Genomic DNA, 18,275 nt, shown 5'->3' with positions numbered 1-18,275 from the left:
CATGCGGGAGCAAAGGGGCTGGAACAAACAGCACAGGTGGCTCAAGGACCTGCCGTGGAGACCCAGGCTGAGCACCCACCCTGCCAGCCTTAAGTTCTGTCTCCTCTGGTGATGGTCTCCACCTTGCCAGCAGCTCCTGTCCTGGAGGAGGGAGCCCTTGGCAGGGGGAGGTCAGCACGTTTGGCAGAGGCTGATCCTCTGAGCGAGGGATGGCGAGGGAACTCACAGGAGATGCTGAGCAGCCAAGGGAGCTAAAAATGAAGCGGTGAGCAGCACTCACTCCCCCTGCTCACATGCCTCACACGGGGATCTGTGGGGCCCCGTGGGTGCTGTGCCAGCGAGTGCCCTGCCAGCCCATGCAGCCCCGTTTCATTCACTCCCGAGTGTGGGAGGGTACAAATCACACCTGAGTCCGACGCACTGCGTGTTGGTTGCCAAAGTGCTGTAGCAGGTTCTGCGGCTGGCAGCTCTCTGTTAGCAGGCTGGGCTGTGCTGCCATCCTGCAGCAGCTGCCGGGGAGGAAAGGGGGCAGATGCCTGGCATGTGGCTGGGGCTCCCCAGAGCCCGGGGTTTGCTCGTTGCCTGGGCATGGGCCTGCATACCAATTTCCCCGCCAAGTATCAGCGAACATCTGTACGGTGGCGTAGGTGGCGATTGAAATGCACCTCGGTTCCTAGAGGGATGCGTGGGCACCGGGTGTGCATCAGCTGCTGCTTCATCGCCTCCCGGGGTGCCGGTGGCACGGCCAGGGGTGCCAGTGAGCCGGCAGCGAGGGGCTGGGGAGCAGCACGTGCCCGTGTGGGAGGGCTGTGTGCCGGGGACACCCACGCACCGTGACAGAGCTGCTGAGGTGGCCTGGGAACGGGCTGAGGGAGGGGGTGGTGACGGCGCTGCTGAGCCCGGCAGCACCGAGGAAGAGGAAGCACATCCTTGGAGAGGAGGAGGAGGAGGAGGAAGGAGGGAAGGCTGTGGTCTGTCAGGCCTGCACAGCACAGGCACAGTGTTTCCTCCCAGCTCTGCTGTTGGCACTGAGGTCTGGGCAGGGGTGAGGTGACAGTGGCCTCACTGTGCTCATCCCCAAAATGACAGTGCTGTGGGTGGCCTGGAGCGGGGGGAGATGGGACACAGGGTGGGTGTGCAGGACCCTGAGCTCTGGCAGCTTCTCTGTGTCCTTTGGCTGTGTCTCTTCTTCCTCTCACTTACCTACAGTGTGCAGGTACCCCCTTGGTGAGCTCCCTGGCTCTACAGGGGACCCCTAGGTGGGAAGGCTTGCAGCGATTCTGTGAGGGCTGAAAATGGCCAAGGGGCTGTTGTTTTCTCAATTTCCGTGACGATAGTTGGGTTTTTCAATTAAATCTAAACAGCGCTTTTTAAAAAATCCGAACGTAATGTTTTTCCTACTGGTTGTTTTGTTTGAAATCTGAATGCTTTAATCTTTCTTTCTGTTTATTTTGCAACAAATTGGGCTTGGAAAGACTGTTTTGGAAAGCAAAGAAAACCTGCTATAATCGCTTCAAGAAAAGACATTCTGAATGCTCTAACGGTCCAGACAAATTGGCTTTGGTGTGGCTAAGTCTTGGGGAGTACAAGCCTCAGCTTGAGCTAAGCCTTGGATAAATACACCCCAAAGTAAAGCATTAGCTGGTATTTGTTCGTTATTTGCTGGCTGGAGGGATGAATGTGTGATGAATCTGCTGGGCCCTGTCTTGCTTGTGTCCCATGTCACTGGAGCAGCACAGGCTGCTAAAACCCTGACTCCCCATCCCTGGAAGTGTTCAAGGCCAGGTTGGACGGGGCTTGGAGCAACCTGGTCTAGTGCAAGGTGTCTCTGCCCACGGCAGGGTGGTCGAACAGGTTACAGATGGTCTGTAAGGTCCCTTCCAACCCAAACCATCCTGCGATTTCTGTCCCCGGGGTGCTGGAAGGTGCGCGGGAGGCTCTGGGAGCAGGAGAGCTGCCAGCTGCGAGTCCTGGGGGTGCTGCCGCACCCGGGCAGGACACGGCTCAGCCGGGAAAAGGCGCCGCGGTGCCTCTTTGCAGGGACAGGGCAACACGAGCTCCGGCCCCTCGGGCTGCACCGAGCGGGGCCGGGGCTGGTCGCCCGGGGGGCGAGCGCAGCTTGGAGGCGGCTGGTGGGGGACAGGGGAGTCTGTGAGCGCCGAGGAGGAGGAAGAGGAGGAGGAAGGGTCTCCCCCCGCGGGGGCCACGGCCGCCCCCAGCCCTGCGCGGAGCGGGGGGGGCGGGCGCGGGCGGGAGCCCGGCCCACGGGCGGGAGCGGAGCGGGGCGGAGCGGGAGCGGCGCTGGGCACCTCAGCCGGGCTGGCAGCGGCGGCAGGAGCGCGGCACGCCGGGGCACCGCACCTCCGCAATTGCGCCGCAGCCCGGGGCCAGAGCTGCTCTGTATGGCATGTGGCTGGTAACTTTTCTCCTGCTGTACTCTTTGCCGAAAGGTACGTGCGGACCAGGGCGGAGGGCGACGGGGGTCCCCGGGAGCGGGAGCGGGCGGGCGACACGGGCTGCGTCCTCCCTGGGGTCCCCGGGGCTCTCGGTGCTCCGTTTCTCGGGTCCCGGGGCTCTCGGGGCGCGCTCCCGGGGGTCCCGGGGCTCTCGGGGCGCCCTCCTCGTGCTCTTGGTTGCGCCTTCCTGGGCTCTCGGAGCGCCCTCCTCGAGGTCCCGGCGGTCTCGGTGAGCCCTGCTGGGCTCTCGGAGCGCCCTCCCCCGAGGTCCTGGGGGTTTCGGTGAGCTCTCCTGTGCTCTCGGGGCGCCCTCCCCGGGGTCCCTAGGGCTCTTGGTGCGCCTTCCTGGGCTCTCGGTGCAACCTCCCCGGGGTCCCGGGGCTCTCGGTGCGCCTTGCGGGGCTCCCGGTGCGTCCTGCCGTGCTCCCGGTGCACCCTCCCCGCAGCCCCCCGGGTTTCCCGGGATCGCTCTCCCGGAGCGCTCGCCCCGGACGGTGCAGCGGAACGCGGGGCTCGGAGCGGGGCCGGTCGGGGCCGGCTCATCCCGGAGCGGCTCCTCGGTGCTCCTGGAGCCGGGACACGGCACCGACGGGCGCAGCATCCTCCGGCGGGGCCGCGCCGGGACCGAGCGCTCCGCGTCCCCGCTCCCGGCACTACTCAGTCTGATCCCGTCAGCCGGCGATATCCGAGCGATGCCTTAAAATTCGCATCCTTCCCTCTAGGAATGCTGTGTGAATTGTAACCCAGAGGCTTGACATCAATCAGGTTATAGATAAATCATATATATATGGAGGGAAGGGGGGGAGAATCGTGAAACAAGCGTGTCAAGGAGACACACACAGAAAGATTACAGATTAATTTAAAGTTGGGCATTAAGTGGATGCTGCCCACATCCAGCGAGGTGATACTCCAACCGAGTCTCTGCCATAGATGCAATTAAAGAGAGGCAGGAGCTGCGCGTAGCACGGGCAGTTAAATCCCACTGCGTTTGTTACAACAATCGATCCATGTTACATAAAGGAATTGCCCGTTTCCGGATCTGGGGGAATTTTTAATTATGTTTCTGTAATAAATTACCTCTTTGCCCATGACCCGACCTGCAGATGCAGTGCTGGAAGCACCCACCTCTTGGAAAATTGTCTGCTCGGAGGATGTAAAATGACATTTGCCCTAATTATCTTCTCTGACATTTGAGAACAGCGAGGGGGAAATTTTAGGAAATGAGGAAAGTGAAAGAAAGGGGATGGAGCTGCTTCCTTGCATGAGACCTCTCTTGCTGCCCATTACATTACCCTTTTAACTGAACGTTAATCCAATGAAAAATATTTACGGAGGCTTAATAGGGCACCCTGTCCAGTGGTGTGGTGTTGATCAATTATTCCATCAATTATTAATTATGGAATAGCTGCTTTATTTGAACTGGGGTAAAGCTGCTTTTGGGAGCTTTACCCAAAATCGCTATTGTGCTTCGGATCTGCTGAGCTGAACGTGCCAGCATCTGCTTTGCTTACATTTGCATTTTTTACGGAGCTGAAAGGAAAAAACAAACCTGAAAATAAATAACCGTCGAGGATGCTACGATTTCCTTCGACCCCCAATAGTCAAAATAATAAAGAGCTGCACTGGCTTATTGCTTTTTGCATCTTTTCAGCCCCAGCTTCTTGGAAAAGGGATATCTTCCCACAGAGCTATCTCTTCGGAGAAGAGCAAATTAAAAGCCTCCATTAGCACAACTCCTCGTGGCCTCATTTTACATTTTATTTCTTAAAAAAAAAAAAAAAGAGAGATCTTCAGTGTTGAACAGTCCTGGTGATGCAAAGTGTTAACATGAAGCGGTTCCAAAGAGAGGACAGCAATACAATGGAAGTTTCATTAGAATAATAGGATAAAAAAAATGAATTGCTTAATGCATGATAAACCTTTCAGATACTTAATATTTCTGGGCATCGAAGCACATCCTTTTAACGTGCTCCTGCTGTAGAACAAGAGCTCAAGTAGAAACCGAAAGCAGATAAACATTCGATCCAAGGGACCCCTGAAGTTTAGAAATCCCTCAATGGGCTGTAGCTGCTTATTTCTCCCCCCACTTGAAAAACAAACAGAAATAGGTGGTTGGCAAGCGGGGAGTTGAGCAGCAAGATGGTCTGGGCAGTGTGAGGGAGAGCAGCCAGGCAGAGGGGAGGCGAGTGGCGTGATGAAGAACACACTGGTCAAAATGAGAGGCTTGGAGCTGGGGCAGCATCTCCCTGTGTGATGTTGCTGGATGGCTCTGCTGCCTGATTTATACTGGCATTATATTTACATGACGTTCCCGTGTTGGGCGCAGCGAACGGTGCAAGCTCGCGCTTTCTAATCTCCCCCATCTCGGCCCCCCAGTGTGGCACAGCGCTCGTTTGTCTCTGAAATGAAACATGGAAACCTCATTAAATGCACGGAGGAGAAGCCTGCAGTGCTCAACTCCTCGCCGTGCCCGGCGCTTGTTTATCCTGCCAAAATTCTCCCAGCACCAGGAGCCACCGTGGCGACTCGCCCGGAGCCCTTACCTGCGCCTGGCACGGGCTTTGGGCCGCTCCTGCCTTTGGGTGGGAAGTGGATACAGGCAACCCTGGTATCCCTGGATGTTTGTTCTCTGGAGGAACAGGCTGTGCCTTGCACAAGGGGCGAGTGCCAGGGATGTGCCGTGGGCCAGCCCTTCTCAGAGCCGGGCGCTGCCTGGGAGCTGTAGGCACGTCTTGGGGCGGCTGTGGCACTGGGTGCCTTGGCATTGGGGTAATGGGGTCTCTGCCCTCGTGATCCTGAGCTGGAGGGATGGACGGGCAGCTCTCTGCCCTCCTTTGGAGCAGCTGGCGAGCCGAGGGCAAGAATGAAGCTGGAAGCCTGTCTTTGTGGCAGGAATTCTGACATGGCAGCGCGGGCTGCGCCTCGGATGACATGGAGCCATCTCACACCCAAATAAGCAGCACGTTAATAGGTGCGACTTCCATGGCAGGCACGAAGGAGGAAGGCGCTCGGTCGTTGCAGTCGTTGCGATGCTGCTGTTCTGGGAGGATGTGCAGTGGCAGCTCTGGGTGCAGAGTGTTTCTTGTCTTTGAAATCTCGATTATAGCCAGCTCTGCGCTTTTACATAATCATGATTTTGTGAGTTACCCTTTCCCTGCTCGTAGATCCTGGAGAAACATCCCCCACCGCACACAATCTGCATGTTGCCGCCATCATCTGCCAGCAGAGCTGTACCAAACATTTAGGAATTCCATTTCCAGGCTCGTGCTCCTGCGTGCTGCCTTCCCCAGCTGCTGTGCTTGGGAAGGGCTGCGGCGACTCCTCACCATGAGAGGGGAGCAAGCATGACTTGGAGGGGACAGGGAGGAGGCGTGGAGGTTGCAGAGCTCACTCTGTTGATGCCTTCCCCTTGTTAGTCCTACCCGTCGGCTGCATGGTGGAAACGCTGGTCTCCACCTTGTAAAGCCAGCGTGTGGGTTGTGGTGTGGAAACGTGGACTGGCAGTTGTGGAGGAAGCCCAACATCAGCCGTGCGTGACCTCTGGTGCATCCCTTTGCTCGTTTGGCCTCCCTGGGGAGACAGTGCTGTCACCCTGGCTTGGTAATGTCACCAGATGTCCCCTTGGGACTCAGCTGTAGCTCCTCAGGCTTTGTGTGCAGCATGGCCAAGACGTGGATGTGGGCTGTGGAAGGGGAGGGACTGCCCGTGGTCTCTGGGCTTGTTCCTCACCCCCCAGAGCTGGGGGATTCAGGATGTCCAGCTCTGGGTCAACCCCTGTGTGGATGTCATGGTGAGACTGGTACTTCCAGCAGGCTGCCATGGGAGGTTCAGGGACCAGGAAAGCAGCAGGGAGAGCTTTTTTTCCCAGGCAAGGGTTACAGCCTCAGCCCGGCTGCTGTCGTAATAGCTGGAGGTGATTCAGGCCTTAATTTCCATGCAGATGCATTAAGGAGCAGGCGCTGGGAGCATGTTTGAGCAGTGCCCTTACCCGGAGAGGACCAGAGGAAGGTTCTCCTTTGCTCCCTGTTTGCATTGTTGAGTTGGGAAGGACTGTGGTGTTCGAGCTGGAGGGACTGTACCACCAGGGTGGGACTCCCGTGGCAACTGAAATGCAGTGCTGGGGCAGGGAAGGAGCTGGGGCAGGTACCTGCCATTGGTGCTGCTGTGCTGGGCACCAGCTGAACACTCCAGATCCTGCTTGGCAGTTCCTGACAGGATTTCCACTCCCCTGAGACCGCCCCTGAGGGGCACAGCACAGAGTCATGGCTTTAACCCTTTGGGCTGGAAAGCCACGGTGGTGGGGTGGCACCCCGGGTGGATGTGCTGCAGCCCTGCCTGCAGAGGCACCTCTGTGCTCTTCCTTGGAAGGGACCAGCCTTGTGTTACTCCCCTTGCCTCAGCTGCTTCCCTCCTCATCCCTCCCGTGATGCTTGGGGATGCCACTTCTGCTCCATCAGCTCCAAGGTCACTCCCTTCATTAGCACAAAGGCTGTTAAAATTGTCCTGGAGGTGAGGGCTTGGAGGGAGCTCGTTCCAGAAGGGCCGAAGACTTCTCCAGCACGGGGAATGTGCAGGCAGTGTGTGATGGAATTACCTTCCTCTCTTTAGTACAGAGGAATGATTAGGACTTGCCACCTACCTGTAATTCCCACCCCCCTGCGTGCCAAGCTTCAGTTCACTTTCTCCTTGAACAGGGCAGGTGTCAAACACCCTTAATGAGGATAATAAATGAGCTGCTCGGTGGCCATTAGCCTGCTGCTCTCCACAGCATCCCTGCAGCCCGGCACAGCTGGGGGCTGGGGAAGCCCTGGTGGTCCCTCCAGTCCCTTTACTGTCCCACGGGTGGGTTTTTTGCTGTGGAGGAGCCTTGGCAGCATCACACCGACCTTGGAAGGAGGGCTGGGGTAGGCACCCAGGTAGTCAGGCCACCAGGACCAAGAAGGAGGTCTTGGGAAAGGTGCTGCCAGTGGGGTAATGTGAATTCTGGTCCAGTGCCTGCCCAGAGGATCGCAAGAACCCCCTTGAAACGCAACTTGTTCAACCTTTTCCCAGCTCTGTCAGGTTTCCACACGGTTGCTGGTGTGCAAAGGACCTTGCTCAGCTTTGAGGAACTTGCTGGGTTTGGGTGGGCACAGGACTGGCTGTGTGGTCCTGAGCAAGCAGCTTGTTAGCCCAGGTGATGTACGTGCATCGCGGGCAGAAAAAGCTTCTTATCTCAGGAGAAACAGCTCTGGCTGGCACGAAGCTGGTCCTTGTCTGAGACAGGTCCTAAATCCGCTTCTTAGAAAAGGATGGGCTCTGCCCTGTGGGGTTTGGAGGGGAGGAGGGGTTGTGCTGCTGGCTGTTCGCCTGGGGGGTGAAGGCATTGCTGTGCTCCTCGTGCAGGACCTGCATCTCAGCTGCTTCTTCCCAGGATGGGTGATGTGGTGACAGATCCTGGGGACAGTCTCTGGCCCCTCTTTAGAGCAAGCAGGTGGTTTCAGTACAGCCTGGTGCTTTGCTGTGTCGCTGGAGGTGCTGGAATTTGGGAAATCCAGACATCAAGACTAGTAAATATTCCAAAGGGATGATAGCAAAATGACTTGCTTCTCCCAGCTCGGATAGAGATATTAATATTTCAATACCTCTAGGTTGTAATTTACCACAATTTAAGAAGATTGAGCTCTGATAACTCAAAACACCTGCCTCTCAGAGCCAGCCTGAGTGTCCAGCTGTGCACTGGGCTTGGTGCAGCTCCCAACTAGAGCCAGGCTGGGCTCCAGTGCTGGCACCAGTCTCACTGCATTCCCAGCAGAAACTGTTCCATTTCAGCTCCTCCAGCCTCCTCTTTTCAGGTTCATGTGACTTAATGCCCTCGATATGTAGGTTAGGGTCAGCACATCTGACCAGATGTGAGCAGTGATTTCTGGTTTAAAAATATTGCTGTGCTATTTCTAAATTTTTAATCTCTCTCGGTGATTTGGAGACAGTTTTATGAAACATGGAATTAGGATGCTGCTCAATGCTAAATGGTAAAGGAGATTATATGGATTTAACTCTATGCGTCTGTCACATAACTATTGCCAATCCCATAACCTCCATTTTCTATTAAAAATCCCTTTCCCCCTTTGACCTGAAAAAGCTTTATGGGTAATCTGAATTTCCCTGTTTATGAGGTATTTTTCCACTCCTCTCCCCAGCCCCTCACCCGTCCATCTCCAAACCCTCCTGGTGCTGCTGGGGATGAAGATGTTTCCCTGACAGGCTCTGGGTGCTCGAGGATCCTTCTCCAGCCGTGCTCTGGGATCTGGGGGAGATGCTGGATGGAGCATGGGGCTCAGCAGGATGTCCCTGGTCCCAAGCCAGGGCGAAGGGTGGCTTTTGCTGTACCCTGACTCCAGCCATCTTCTGCTCAGCTCGGGCGACAGGCTCTGCCACAAATAGCTCTCTGCTGCTCGTGAGGGCTTTGTTTCCCTTCCTCTGCCTGCAAAACGTGCGTTTTTTTTCTCTTTCATGTATTTGGGAGAAGCACCGCGCTGCTCTGATGAAGGGAAATGCTGATTCATGACGACAAACCAGCCTGGAGATGTCACAAAATGACATCTGCAGGGCCGAGCGGTGGCCCTGTGGCTCTGCAAAGGCTGGGCTGGAGCTTTGCTCCTCCATCCATTGGTCTCTGATGCTTGTCAGCAAGGGAGGGAAAAATAAATGGCTTTGTCTCCTTCTACCTGTGTGTGGACACAGGGAACTGGTGTGTGTGGAGACACGGAGATGATTTGGTGACCTACAAATCCGTTGTCTCATGTGGGGGCAGCGCTGGACCTCGCTAATCCCATCTGTGGTGGCTCTGCTGGGCAGTGCCCTGCCGTGGGACAGGAGGGCTCTGAGGAGGCTCAGGGGGAAACCTTGGCAATTGAGGGGATGATTCTTTGCAGCGCACATGGAGAGCTAGAACAAGGTGCCTCTGTTTTTGTGGGTGCTGAAGGAGGCACGAGGTTGTACATCCAGCTGGGAGGAGGATGGAGAGGACTCTGCTCTGGGAAGGAGTGAGATGTTTTGGGGGTGTCCTATCCTGACCTGGATGAGGATGGTGAGGAGCAGTCTGGTGGCACGGCACCGAGGCAGGGGACACTGGAGGAGGCTTGGTGTGGAGATGGAGTGGCCGTGGCCACTCAACCAGCCGTTCCTCGGGCGAGCGGTCGCCTTCGGAGCTGAGGCGAGGCTCTCCGTGTGGAGGAGGCTTTTCCTTCTCCCCCCTGCTCCCGTCCCCTCCTCCCCAAGTTAAGGAATCGAGGTCAGGGAGGGTCCCCCGTGACTCGTTGTGAACCGGCGGCACGGTAGTGATCTGCTTATTGGCTCTGCGGCCCCGCGAGCGCGCGCTCAGCCGCAGCTATTAATACACCCGCCGAGGGCCCTTCCACATCCCTGTCCTTCCGCCCACTTGGAAAGAGTGCGGCTAAAAAAAGAAAGCGGATCTGAGTGACTGGGGGCCTCCTCATCCTTATTTATAGCCAATTTTGCTGGCTCTGGTTGAGAAGGGGGTGCTCGTGGTCCTGGAGAGAAGGAAGGAGGGACCGGAGGAGTTGGATGCAGAGGTCCCTTCCTTGCTTTCCAAGGAGGGAAGTGCTGTTCTCCAGTGCTCGTGGTGCCCTGGAGAGCTGCTCCCAGGCATTCAGGTGGCTGCAAGCTCTGCCTGGACTGTGCCACTGAACCCACCTCAGTCCTCCTTTGGATGATGCAGGGATGCCTGGGAGAAGCTCAGGCTGAGGGCAGGGAGGGATTGGGCTTCCCTCCCTCTGGCTCTGGGAGAGAGGAGCGGCTCTGATCCCAGTTTTCCTGCCCCTCTCCTGGTTTGGAAGCAGCGGTAGGGCAGCAGGAGAGATCTCTGCCCTGCGTGGGGATGGTGTGCAGTGGATGTGTGGGCATTGCCGATGGGCTGAGCTGGGGGTCTGTGCTCCAGGCTGGGGAGTGTTGGGGTTTGCAGGAGAATCGATGTTCGTTGTTGTGCTTGGCGAGTTGTTGTTGCACAGGGGTGTCCTCAGGGCTGTGGGTGCTCAGACAGTCGGACCACACGCTTGGAGCCCGCCGGGCGCTGGGGGAAGCCCTGGGGGGATGCCCTGGGTACCTGTCTCGCTTGCACAGCCCCTGGTTGTCCTGCTGAGGTGCCTGTGATCCCTGATCCATGCTGGCAGCAGGAGCACTGGCCTGTGAAGGTGGCCTTTGTGCTTCCAGCCGTGCCCTGATGCTGCTGCGCTACCCTGCCGCGTGTGGGGTCTCTGTGCCGGTGGGGTTGGTGATCCCTCCAGTGACCCCCCGCCCCTGTGGCCTCTGCTTTCTCCACAGCACACGCTGAAGATGTTGGAACCAGCCTCTACTTTGTGAACGACTCCCTCCAGCAGGTCACCTTCTCCAGCACAGTGGGGGTGGTGATCCCCTGCCCGGCCGCGGGGTCACCCAGCGCCGTCCTTCGGTGGTACCTGGCCACAGGCGACGACATCTACGATGTGCCCCACATCAGGCATGTCCATGCCAATGGGACTTTGCAGCTCTACCCCTTCTCGCCATCAGCCTTCAATAGCTTTATCCACGACAACGACTACTTCTGCACCGCGGAGAACTCGGCTGGCAAAATCAGGAGCCCAAATATCCGTGTTAAAGCAGGTAGGGGCTCCCCACGGGTACTGGGGTTTGGGTGAGGGGCTGGTTTTCCTCTGGTCTTCTCCATGGCCTGCTGTCATGGGTTGATGGGCCAGCTCACCCATCAAGAACAGGACCAGGGCTGCTGTGTTGGGCTGTTGCAATGGGAGCGATTGATGCTGCACGGAGGGTGCTGGGTGGGATGTGCAGCTTGGGGGTCTCCAGTGAGTGTCTGGAGAATGTGGTGTGGCTGCAGCCTGGTGGCAGGAGAGGTCTTTTCCCTGTGAACTGTCTTACCCAACCACTTACAGAGGCTTTTCACAGCTGTGGGAGGAGCTGGACCACATCTGTCCATGCTGGAAGAACCCCTCAGTGTCCCACAGCCCTGTTCCCACTGCAGCATCCAGCCCCAGCTTGCCAAGACTTATTAAGAAAGGAAAAAAAGGAGGAATATGGCAAAGAGCTGATTCCAAAAGCCATTAGAGTAAATTATTGACCAGGCTGAGGAGGGCTAATAGTCCAGGAATGGCTTCATTATGTAACCTATTAAAAGTGGGGCTAGCAGAGGGAACGTGACAGAAGTGACTACAGGGTTTTTTATTTTAATACCTTGTACTGCAGAGTAAATTGGTATTAACCCCCTTCTGCAGAGTGAATTATTTACCAGCACCATCAGGTTACCTATAAACCACAGCACAGTGGAGGAGGGATGGGCGTAGCAAACCCTCCTTGTGCCGGGCACCACGAGGCTGCTCTGCTGGGGTCCCACGTCCTGAGTGCTGCAATGGGATCACAGAGGGGGACTCCTGGCTCTCCAACCTCCTAATCCAGGGCTGAGTGCACCCCAGCTGCCAGCAGGAGCTCAGTCTCCCTCTCCATTAGCAGGAGATGTGGATGTGCAGTGGGGGCTCTGAGGGCCAGCAGGAAGGCTCCAGCTGGCTCGAGCTGCTCTGGCTTTATGGCATCAGAAATGGCTGTGAAACATTCCCCTGCTCCTGCTCCCTCCTGGCCATCCCACATCCCTGTCACTCTCCAGTGCTTTGTCATGGCAGTTCAGCATATACAGCCAATTACAGGTGTAGAAAGCCAGCAATTCAATAAAAACGCAGTTGAAATTGAAAATATGAGGGCAAAAATCTCTGGAAGCCTTGGGAAAGCTGTCGTTGAGCACGTGGAGCAAATCTCTGCAGCCAGGGGAAAGTTTTCAGCGTGCTGGTTGTGGACAGGTGTTACCCTCATGTGGGTTATTCCTGGTGGCAGGAAAAGGTCAGAGCCCTGTCTGTGGGGGCTGGCACAGGTCAGGGATGCAGAGGCAAGCATGGGGTCTGCCCCAAGCTGGGGTTGTCGTGGTGGCAGGGAGCATGCAGGATGCTCCTCATGGTCCCTGCTGGCCTTTAAAGCCTGTGAATAAACCTCTGCTCCAGGTGATTAAGGAAGCTTTTGCTGATTAATCTGCTTTGGCTCTGCAGTCCCTTTCTGTGCTGGCTTCTCCCTGTGCCCTCGTGGCACAGACCCTCATCTCTGGGCAGGGTGCCCTGAAAGCCTGGGAAATCAAGGTGGAAATACTGTCACCCTCTCGCTGCTGCCTTGTCTGTGTGAGGTGTGGGATGTGGTGCCAGCAGGAGCTTCCAACTGAGGGAAAACACCTTCCTTTGGGGGCTGCTGAGGGGTTTTGTTGGGCTGCTTCTGTTTTGGCCAGGGGGTGTTGTTAGATGATGAAGTGAACGTGTATTTCTCGTGATAACAATCGTACCCATGTCCTACAGGGCACAATTATTGTGCCAGTAGGGAGGCACCTGCCCTCAACTGCATTTTGTACTTAAACTTCAGGAGTGTATAGTGTGTGCCTGTGTTACTGAGGCTGGTGACATCTTTCTGTCGTGCTGAAGAGGCTGAGGTGGCTCCATGTCACCCAGCAAGTGCTCCTGGAACGCTGTGGCACTGGGGAGCTCCTTGTTGCTGGTCCAGGGAGCAGCATGGAGCTCTCAAAGGGATGTGCATCTCCCTGAGGAGTAGGGCATGTGGTGGGGACACGTGGCACGGCTTGGAAAATTGTCGTCTGCTCCCCTCAATATTCCCCCAGTGGATTTTGGAGGGTGCCAGTCTCTGTGTCTCTCCCAGGTGCCTCACAGTTGCATTTTCGGCAGCCAGAGGTGAAAGGAATGTTAGAGCTACAAAATGTCCTTGGTCCCCACACTGAATCTGGCAAGTTCAGGTGGTGCTGGGGCCCGTGGCAGGGTCCCAGCAGCAGGACCTGGGCCAGGACCCCCCTGCATGCTGAGCACAGCACTGCATTCCCCAACAGAGGGGGGAAGGTGTTTGGGATGGAAGCAGTGTGTAGCTGGGTGGGTTGGTTTGTTTGGGAAACGTGGGATTAAAGCAAAAGGAAGTGTGTTTTCCTCCAGCACTGTCATGCTACCAACCATCTGCTTTTCTGCACAGTTTTCAGGGAACCGTACACCGTTCGGGTGGAGGACCAAAGGTCGATGCGTGGAAACGTGGCTGTTTTCAAGTGCCTCATCCCCTCTTCAGTGCAGGAATACGTTAGTGTTATATCCTGGGAGAAAGACACCGTTTCTATCATCCCAGGTAAGAGAGGAGCACCTGTTCTCTTGGAAATCTGACCTGCTTTGCCATGTGTGACAGTTGCTGTTGTGGAGGGTCTGGTTTTGGCTCGCTGTCTGTGCCTGTGCTGCCCAAGCAGAGGTTTTTTTTTGGTGATCTTGCAGCTCCAGACTGGACAACACTGCTGGTGTGAGCAGATGTGTCATGTCTGGAGTCTCCCGGGTGCCGTGGTCGGGTGTAAGTGTGGCTTGGTGTCAGTGTGGCAGCACATGTGCCCTGTCCTGGTCTCTGCCTGGGTACCTGGCACCAGGGCTTGGATAACAGGGAAAGCACCTGCCTTGATGTCCGTGTCCCGGCTCCTGCAGCCAGGGCTGCTGTTCGTGTTGTCAGGATGATGCACATGTGAATATTCCGGCTTCTCTTGTGACTTTTCACAACTGATTCAGTCACAGGGAAAGAAACTTGGTAAAAATGGTGTTTTATGCCTCTTCCCATGCTAGAAGCTACTTGGCCTCCCTGTCCCATGTTCCTGCCTTGTAGTCCAGGACGTGTCCTGCTCAGTACCGACCTCCATCCGTGGGAAGGGGGCTGTGGGAGGGACAGCATCGCCCGTCTTACGCAGGGACTTTGCAGTTCCGGGTGTTTTGCCTCTGGGTAATTCCTTTGACTTTTTGGCAGGTGCTCCTGCCTGGCCTGGCACAGGTGTTGAGGGGGCTGTGGGCAGGTGCTGGCACAGCGTGGGGCTGTCCCATATCCCCGTGTACCGGGGTGACCTCTTGGCTCCTCGGCAGAGCCGCTATTGATGGCAGCGCTGGCTGCCCGGCACAGCCTGTGTGAGCCCGTAGTAAAGCAATCAATACTGCTGTCCCCGGGGCATCCAGAGACAATTAAAGGATTTGGCCCAAAGTGAGTGCTCTGCGCTTGATATTTGCTCACAGGTCAGCAAGTCCCGATGCTCCTCCGGGTCTCGGTGCTGCTGGGAGCGGGGCTGGGGCACCCGCTGACCGAGCAGGGGGGGCCATTGCTCTAATCCCTCTGGCACGGATGCTTCTTCCTTAAGGAGCTTAAAGAGCAAAGTACTTCACCTGGAGGGGGGTGACAGGTTCTCCTGAGGTCTGTGGTGGCTCTTTCTGGTGGGCTGTGCCTCCTGAGTGCAACCAATGTGCTGACTCAGCACAGCCCACGCGCTCGCAGGTAGGAGGAGGGAAGTGGTGCTCCCGACCTTTGGCAGGGGGACAGACTGGCCTTGCCAGCCTTTCTGTGCAGGAAACGGCCGTGGATGAGGGAACGTGAGGTGGATTTCGGTGTGGTGGATGGGGCTGAGGAGTTTGTGGTGTCCATCTGTGGGGTGAGAGGCGCTCGGGTGATGCTCGTGGGTGATGCGGGTGACGCTCTGCCCACCACGGGCTTTTGTGCTGTTTGATGAGTGGGAAATGAGGCCCCTCAGCAGGACAACCCAAGGTGTTGTTTCCTCAGTGCAGCACTTCCTGGGAAGTTGGTGGTTCAGGATTCTGCGGGATGGAGCCAAGCAGTGCCCGTGTGGCCAGTGGGCTTGGCAGGGATTTTGCCAACCGAGCACCCGTGCACTTGCGTGATCTTAACCAGACTTGTTCCCAACTTTGCTGTGGCAGTGGATTTTTTAATATGATGATTTAATTAGGGTGGAACGATTTTAACATTCTAAAGCAATAATTACCCTAAAGACAGAACATATAAATTGTGTTACAGTGCAGAGTCAACACAAGCAAACATGTTGTGCCGTTAGATTACAAATATAGTATCTGCCTGAAGCTTATTTTTTTGTTGCTGGTGTGTTAGAGCTAAAACTGGATTTGCTGTTACCAAAAATACACTCTTTTCCTGACCTCTGCTGATCTTCTGCTTCTGTCCTGGTTCTAAGTGGGGAGGAGGAGGGATCCCTGCTGTTTGGAGGGAATGGAGTGGAGGTGAGGAGAGCTGGGATGTGGTGCTGAGGCCCCAGGGCCCCCCCTGGTTGCAGCAGTGTCTTCAGCACAGTGAGACTGCTGCAGGAGGAAAGGTGTGTGGAAGGACTGTCAGCAGTGCACCCGAGCTGTGCTCACAGCTGGCTGTGTAACGTGCTGTTCTCTCCTGACTTCGGTGTGCCAAACTCTCTGCTTTCCCTGAAACTTTGCTCTGCTGCTCCCTGTGGAAGGCTGGGCATCTTCCCAGCAAGCTGAGATGCAGCAGGGGAGGAACAGTGCTGATGCACAGAGCAGGGGAAATCTCCATCCAACCTTCTCTGTGGCACAAAACTTCTTTTAAGTGACTGTTTTCACAGTAAATAACTTTTCCCCAACCAAACTAAAGTATTTGTAGCTCAGAAATAGGGGCAGTGAGCGTTTCCCCAGGGGCTGCTGCTCTCATGAGCTCAAGCCTCTGTACGTGTCTGGGGTGACCCTTTTGTGAGCTTTCTTGAGTTCTGGGAAGAAATTCTCCCCTGTGAGGGTGACAAGGCACTGGCACAGGTTGCCCAGAGAAGCTGTGGCTGCCCCATCCCTGGAAGTGTCCAAGGCCAGTCTGGAGCAACCTGGGATAGTGGAAGGTGTCTCTGCCCATGGCAGGGGGGTGGAATAAGATGGGCTTGAAGGTCCCAAACCATCCTGTGATTCTGTGATTGATGATTCTTTTTGTGCTTAATTGGGATTACAGGGCTCCCAACCTCTCGTGTCTCTTCACCCAAGCCCTGCTGCTTTCTTGGTGGTGGTTTGGGGTGGGTTTGGTGAGTACAAGGTGGTGCCTTGCTGGTGAGAGCCCTGCTGAAGAGCTGCCTGCCCCCCTGGGCTTGCATGGCGAGTTGTGTTATTTGGTTAACTTGGCACCAGGGTAACATACCCCGGAATCAAAGATAAATTCTTTATGGCAGGTTATCCGGCACATAAATCATCATTAGTGCAGCTCATTTTTGTTTAGTGCCCACCTGACCGTGCTGCCGTCGGAAGCTGTGTGTTTAGTGAAGTCAGGGGTTGCAGGGAAATTACAGGGTTCTCAAAAACCCATTTGCTTTGCTGGTGCTCACATCAGAATCAATCTTGCCTGGCGTTCCCAGCATTGCTGCAGACTCTGGGGCTCCGTGTAGGAGGGTGTGCATGGCAGGGCAGCAGCAGTGCTCTCTGGAGAGGGCTGGGGGGAGAATCACACCTCACACTCGGGCTGGGATTTCAAACTCAGCTGCTACTGATGAATCTTGATGTGTATTTGAGGGGAAGGATGGGAGCACGGCAGTGTTTTACACACCCCTCACCCTTTTCCATGAGGAAGTCCTGCTACAAACCAGTTTAAGAGCTCAATGTTGCAAACAGCTTTTATTTTATTATTTTGTTATTATTGTGTGTGGGTCCACGTGCGTGGGCACTCCTGGGGTGTGTGTCCAGCTGCAGCTCACAAAAAAAATATGGGCAGCTACCTGAAACACTAGAAAGTGGATTTTTGGGCAATTTCAGGCCCTGCTGGGTTGTTGCAAGGCTTTCATTTGAGCACTGCTTGGCTTTTGCAACCCTGTGAGCACACACGTGCCTGTGCACTTCTAATGTTGTTGGGTGGCTCTCTGTGGTGTCCCTGGAGAGCAAATTGTGGTGCTCTCAGGTGTGACAGCGTCGTGGCAGCTCGAGGGAAAGCTGACAGTGCTTGGCACCCTCCCTGCCCAGCCTGCTGGCACTGGGACTGGCAAGGGCAGCAGGATTTGGAGGCAGTGAGCATTTCTGGCCTGGCAAACCCAGAGCTGAGCTACTGTTTGCTGCTTCAGTGTCATGTACTTGACAGGTTGTGTTGGAAAAATCTAAATACAGCACTTCTCAAGGTACCACCGCTTCTGAGGGGGCTGCCTTTGTCACCAGCCTAATACAAATCCTCCAAGGGCTGCTGAGATGAGGATATACTTAGTCATTGGTTATCCACAAAGCCTTTTCTCTGGAAAGCAAAACGTAAAGCTTGCCAGAAGGATGGAGCTGAAAAAAAAAAAAAAAGAGTTCTGTGAAGTTTTAGACGTGTTTTTGTGCAGGTTATGGGTTGAGCCTTTCAGGAGTTTCCAAGATACCTGAGCTGATCTGTTGTGGTGCTTCAGATATGAGCTCCATTTGACCTGCACAGCACTTTCTGCCCTGTCCTCTGATGTCCCTAAGGCTGGTTATGGGGTTCTTTAACTCATCTCAGTGGCTGTTTAGTGATGTGGGCAATGAAAGTACAGCAGCTGCCTTGTGGTTCCATGTGGCCAATACCCCCCAAAATGTTCTCTCTCCTCTGCTGCCACTGGCACATTTTTTTTTTCTGAAATGGCAGAAATGGAAACTCACACAAATCCCACTGCAATCCATCCCAGGACACGGTGAGTCCCGGGATGAGGTGTGAGGATGGATTTGTGGGCACAGCATTCCCTCCCAGCTGGGTGCTGCATGCCATAGGGCACGAAGGGATGATCCAAGGGGCAGAAGAGCCAGGACCTGGATAATTCAGCATTGTCCTCCAGTCAATAGGCTTATTCTGCAGGACATAAGTCTCCTGTTCCTGGAGAAAAGCTGGAAGCTAGGACAGAATAAACACGGTGAGGCGAAAGGCTGCCCTTGTTTCTGTGTTTGTCATCATGGAGAGGTTTGGAGACACAGAGAAGTTACTGGGGGTCGT

The 18,275-nt window shown here is 55.5% G+C and overlaps 1 protein-coding gene across 3 annotated transcripts in view; it reads left to right on the top strand.

The window, feature by feature from the left end:
• Window positions 1–2,328: 2,328 nt before the first annotated feature.
• The window catches only part of DSCAML1 (DS cell adhesion molecule like 1), a 100,991-nt gene continuing 85,044 nt past the window's right edge, over window positions 2,329–18,275 (top strand). For all 3 annotated transcript variants that reach the window (XM_027655384.1, XM_027655383.1, XM_027655385.1), the window contains exons 1-3: window positions 2,329–2,450; window positions 10,779–11,096; window positions 13,515–13,661. In XM_027655384.1, coding sequence (XP_027511185.1) covers window positions 2,408–2,450; window positions 10,779–11,096; window positions 13,515–13,661 — 508 coding nt within the window. In that variant the 5' untranslated portion in view covers window positions 2,329–2,407. The remainder of the gene's footprint in view (window positions 2,451–10,778; window positions 11,097–13,514; window positions 13,662–18,275) is intronic.

This window comes from Corapipo altera, unplaced genomic scaffold (assembly GCF_003945725.1).
Source record: "Corapipo altera isolate COAL_440 unplaced genomic scaffold, ASM394572v1 71, whole genome shotgun sequence".
Classification (NCBI taxonomy): domain Eukaryota; kingdom Metazoa; phylum Chordata; class Aves; order Passeriformes; family Pipridae; genus Corapipo; species Corapipo altera.
The sequence above is the reverse complement of the archived record's forward strand: the minus strand, read 5'-3'. Positions and strand labels throughout refer to the sequence as shown.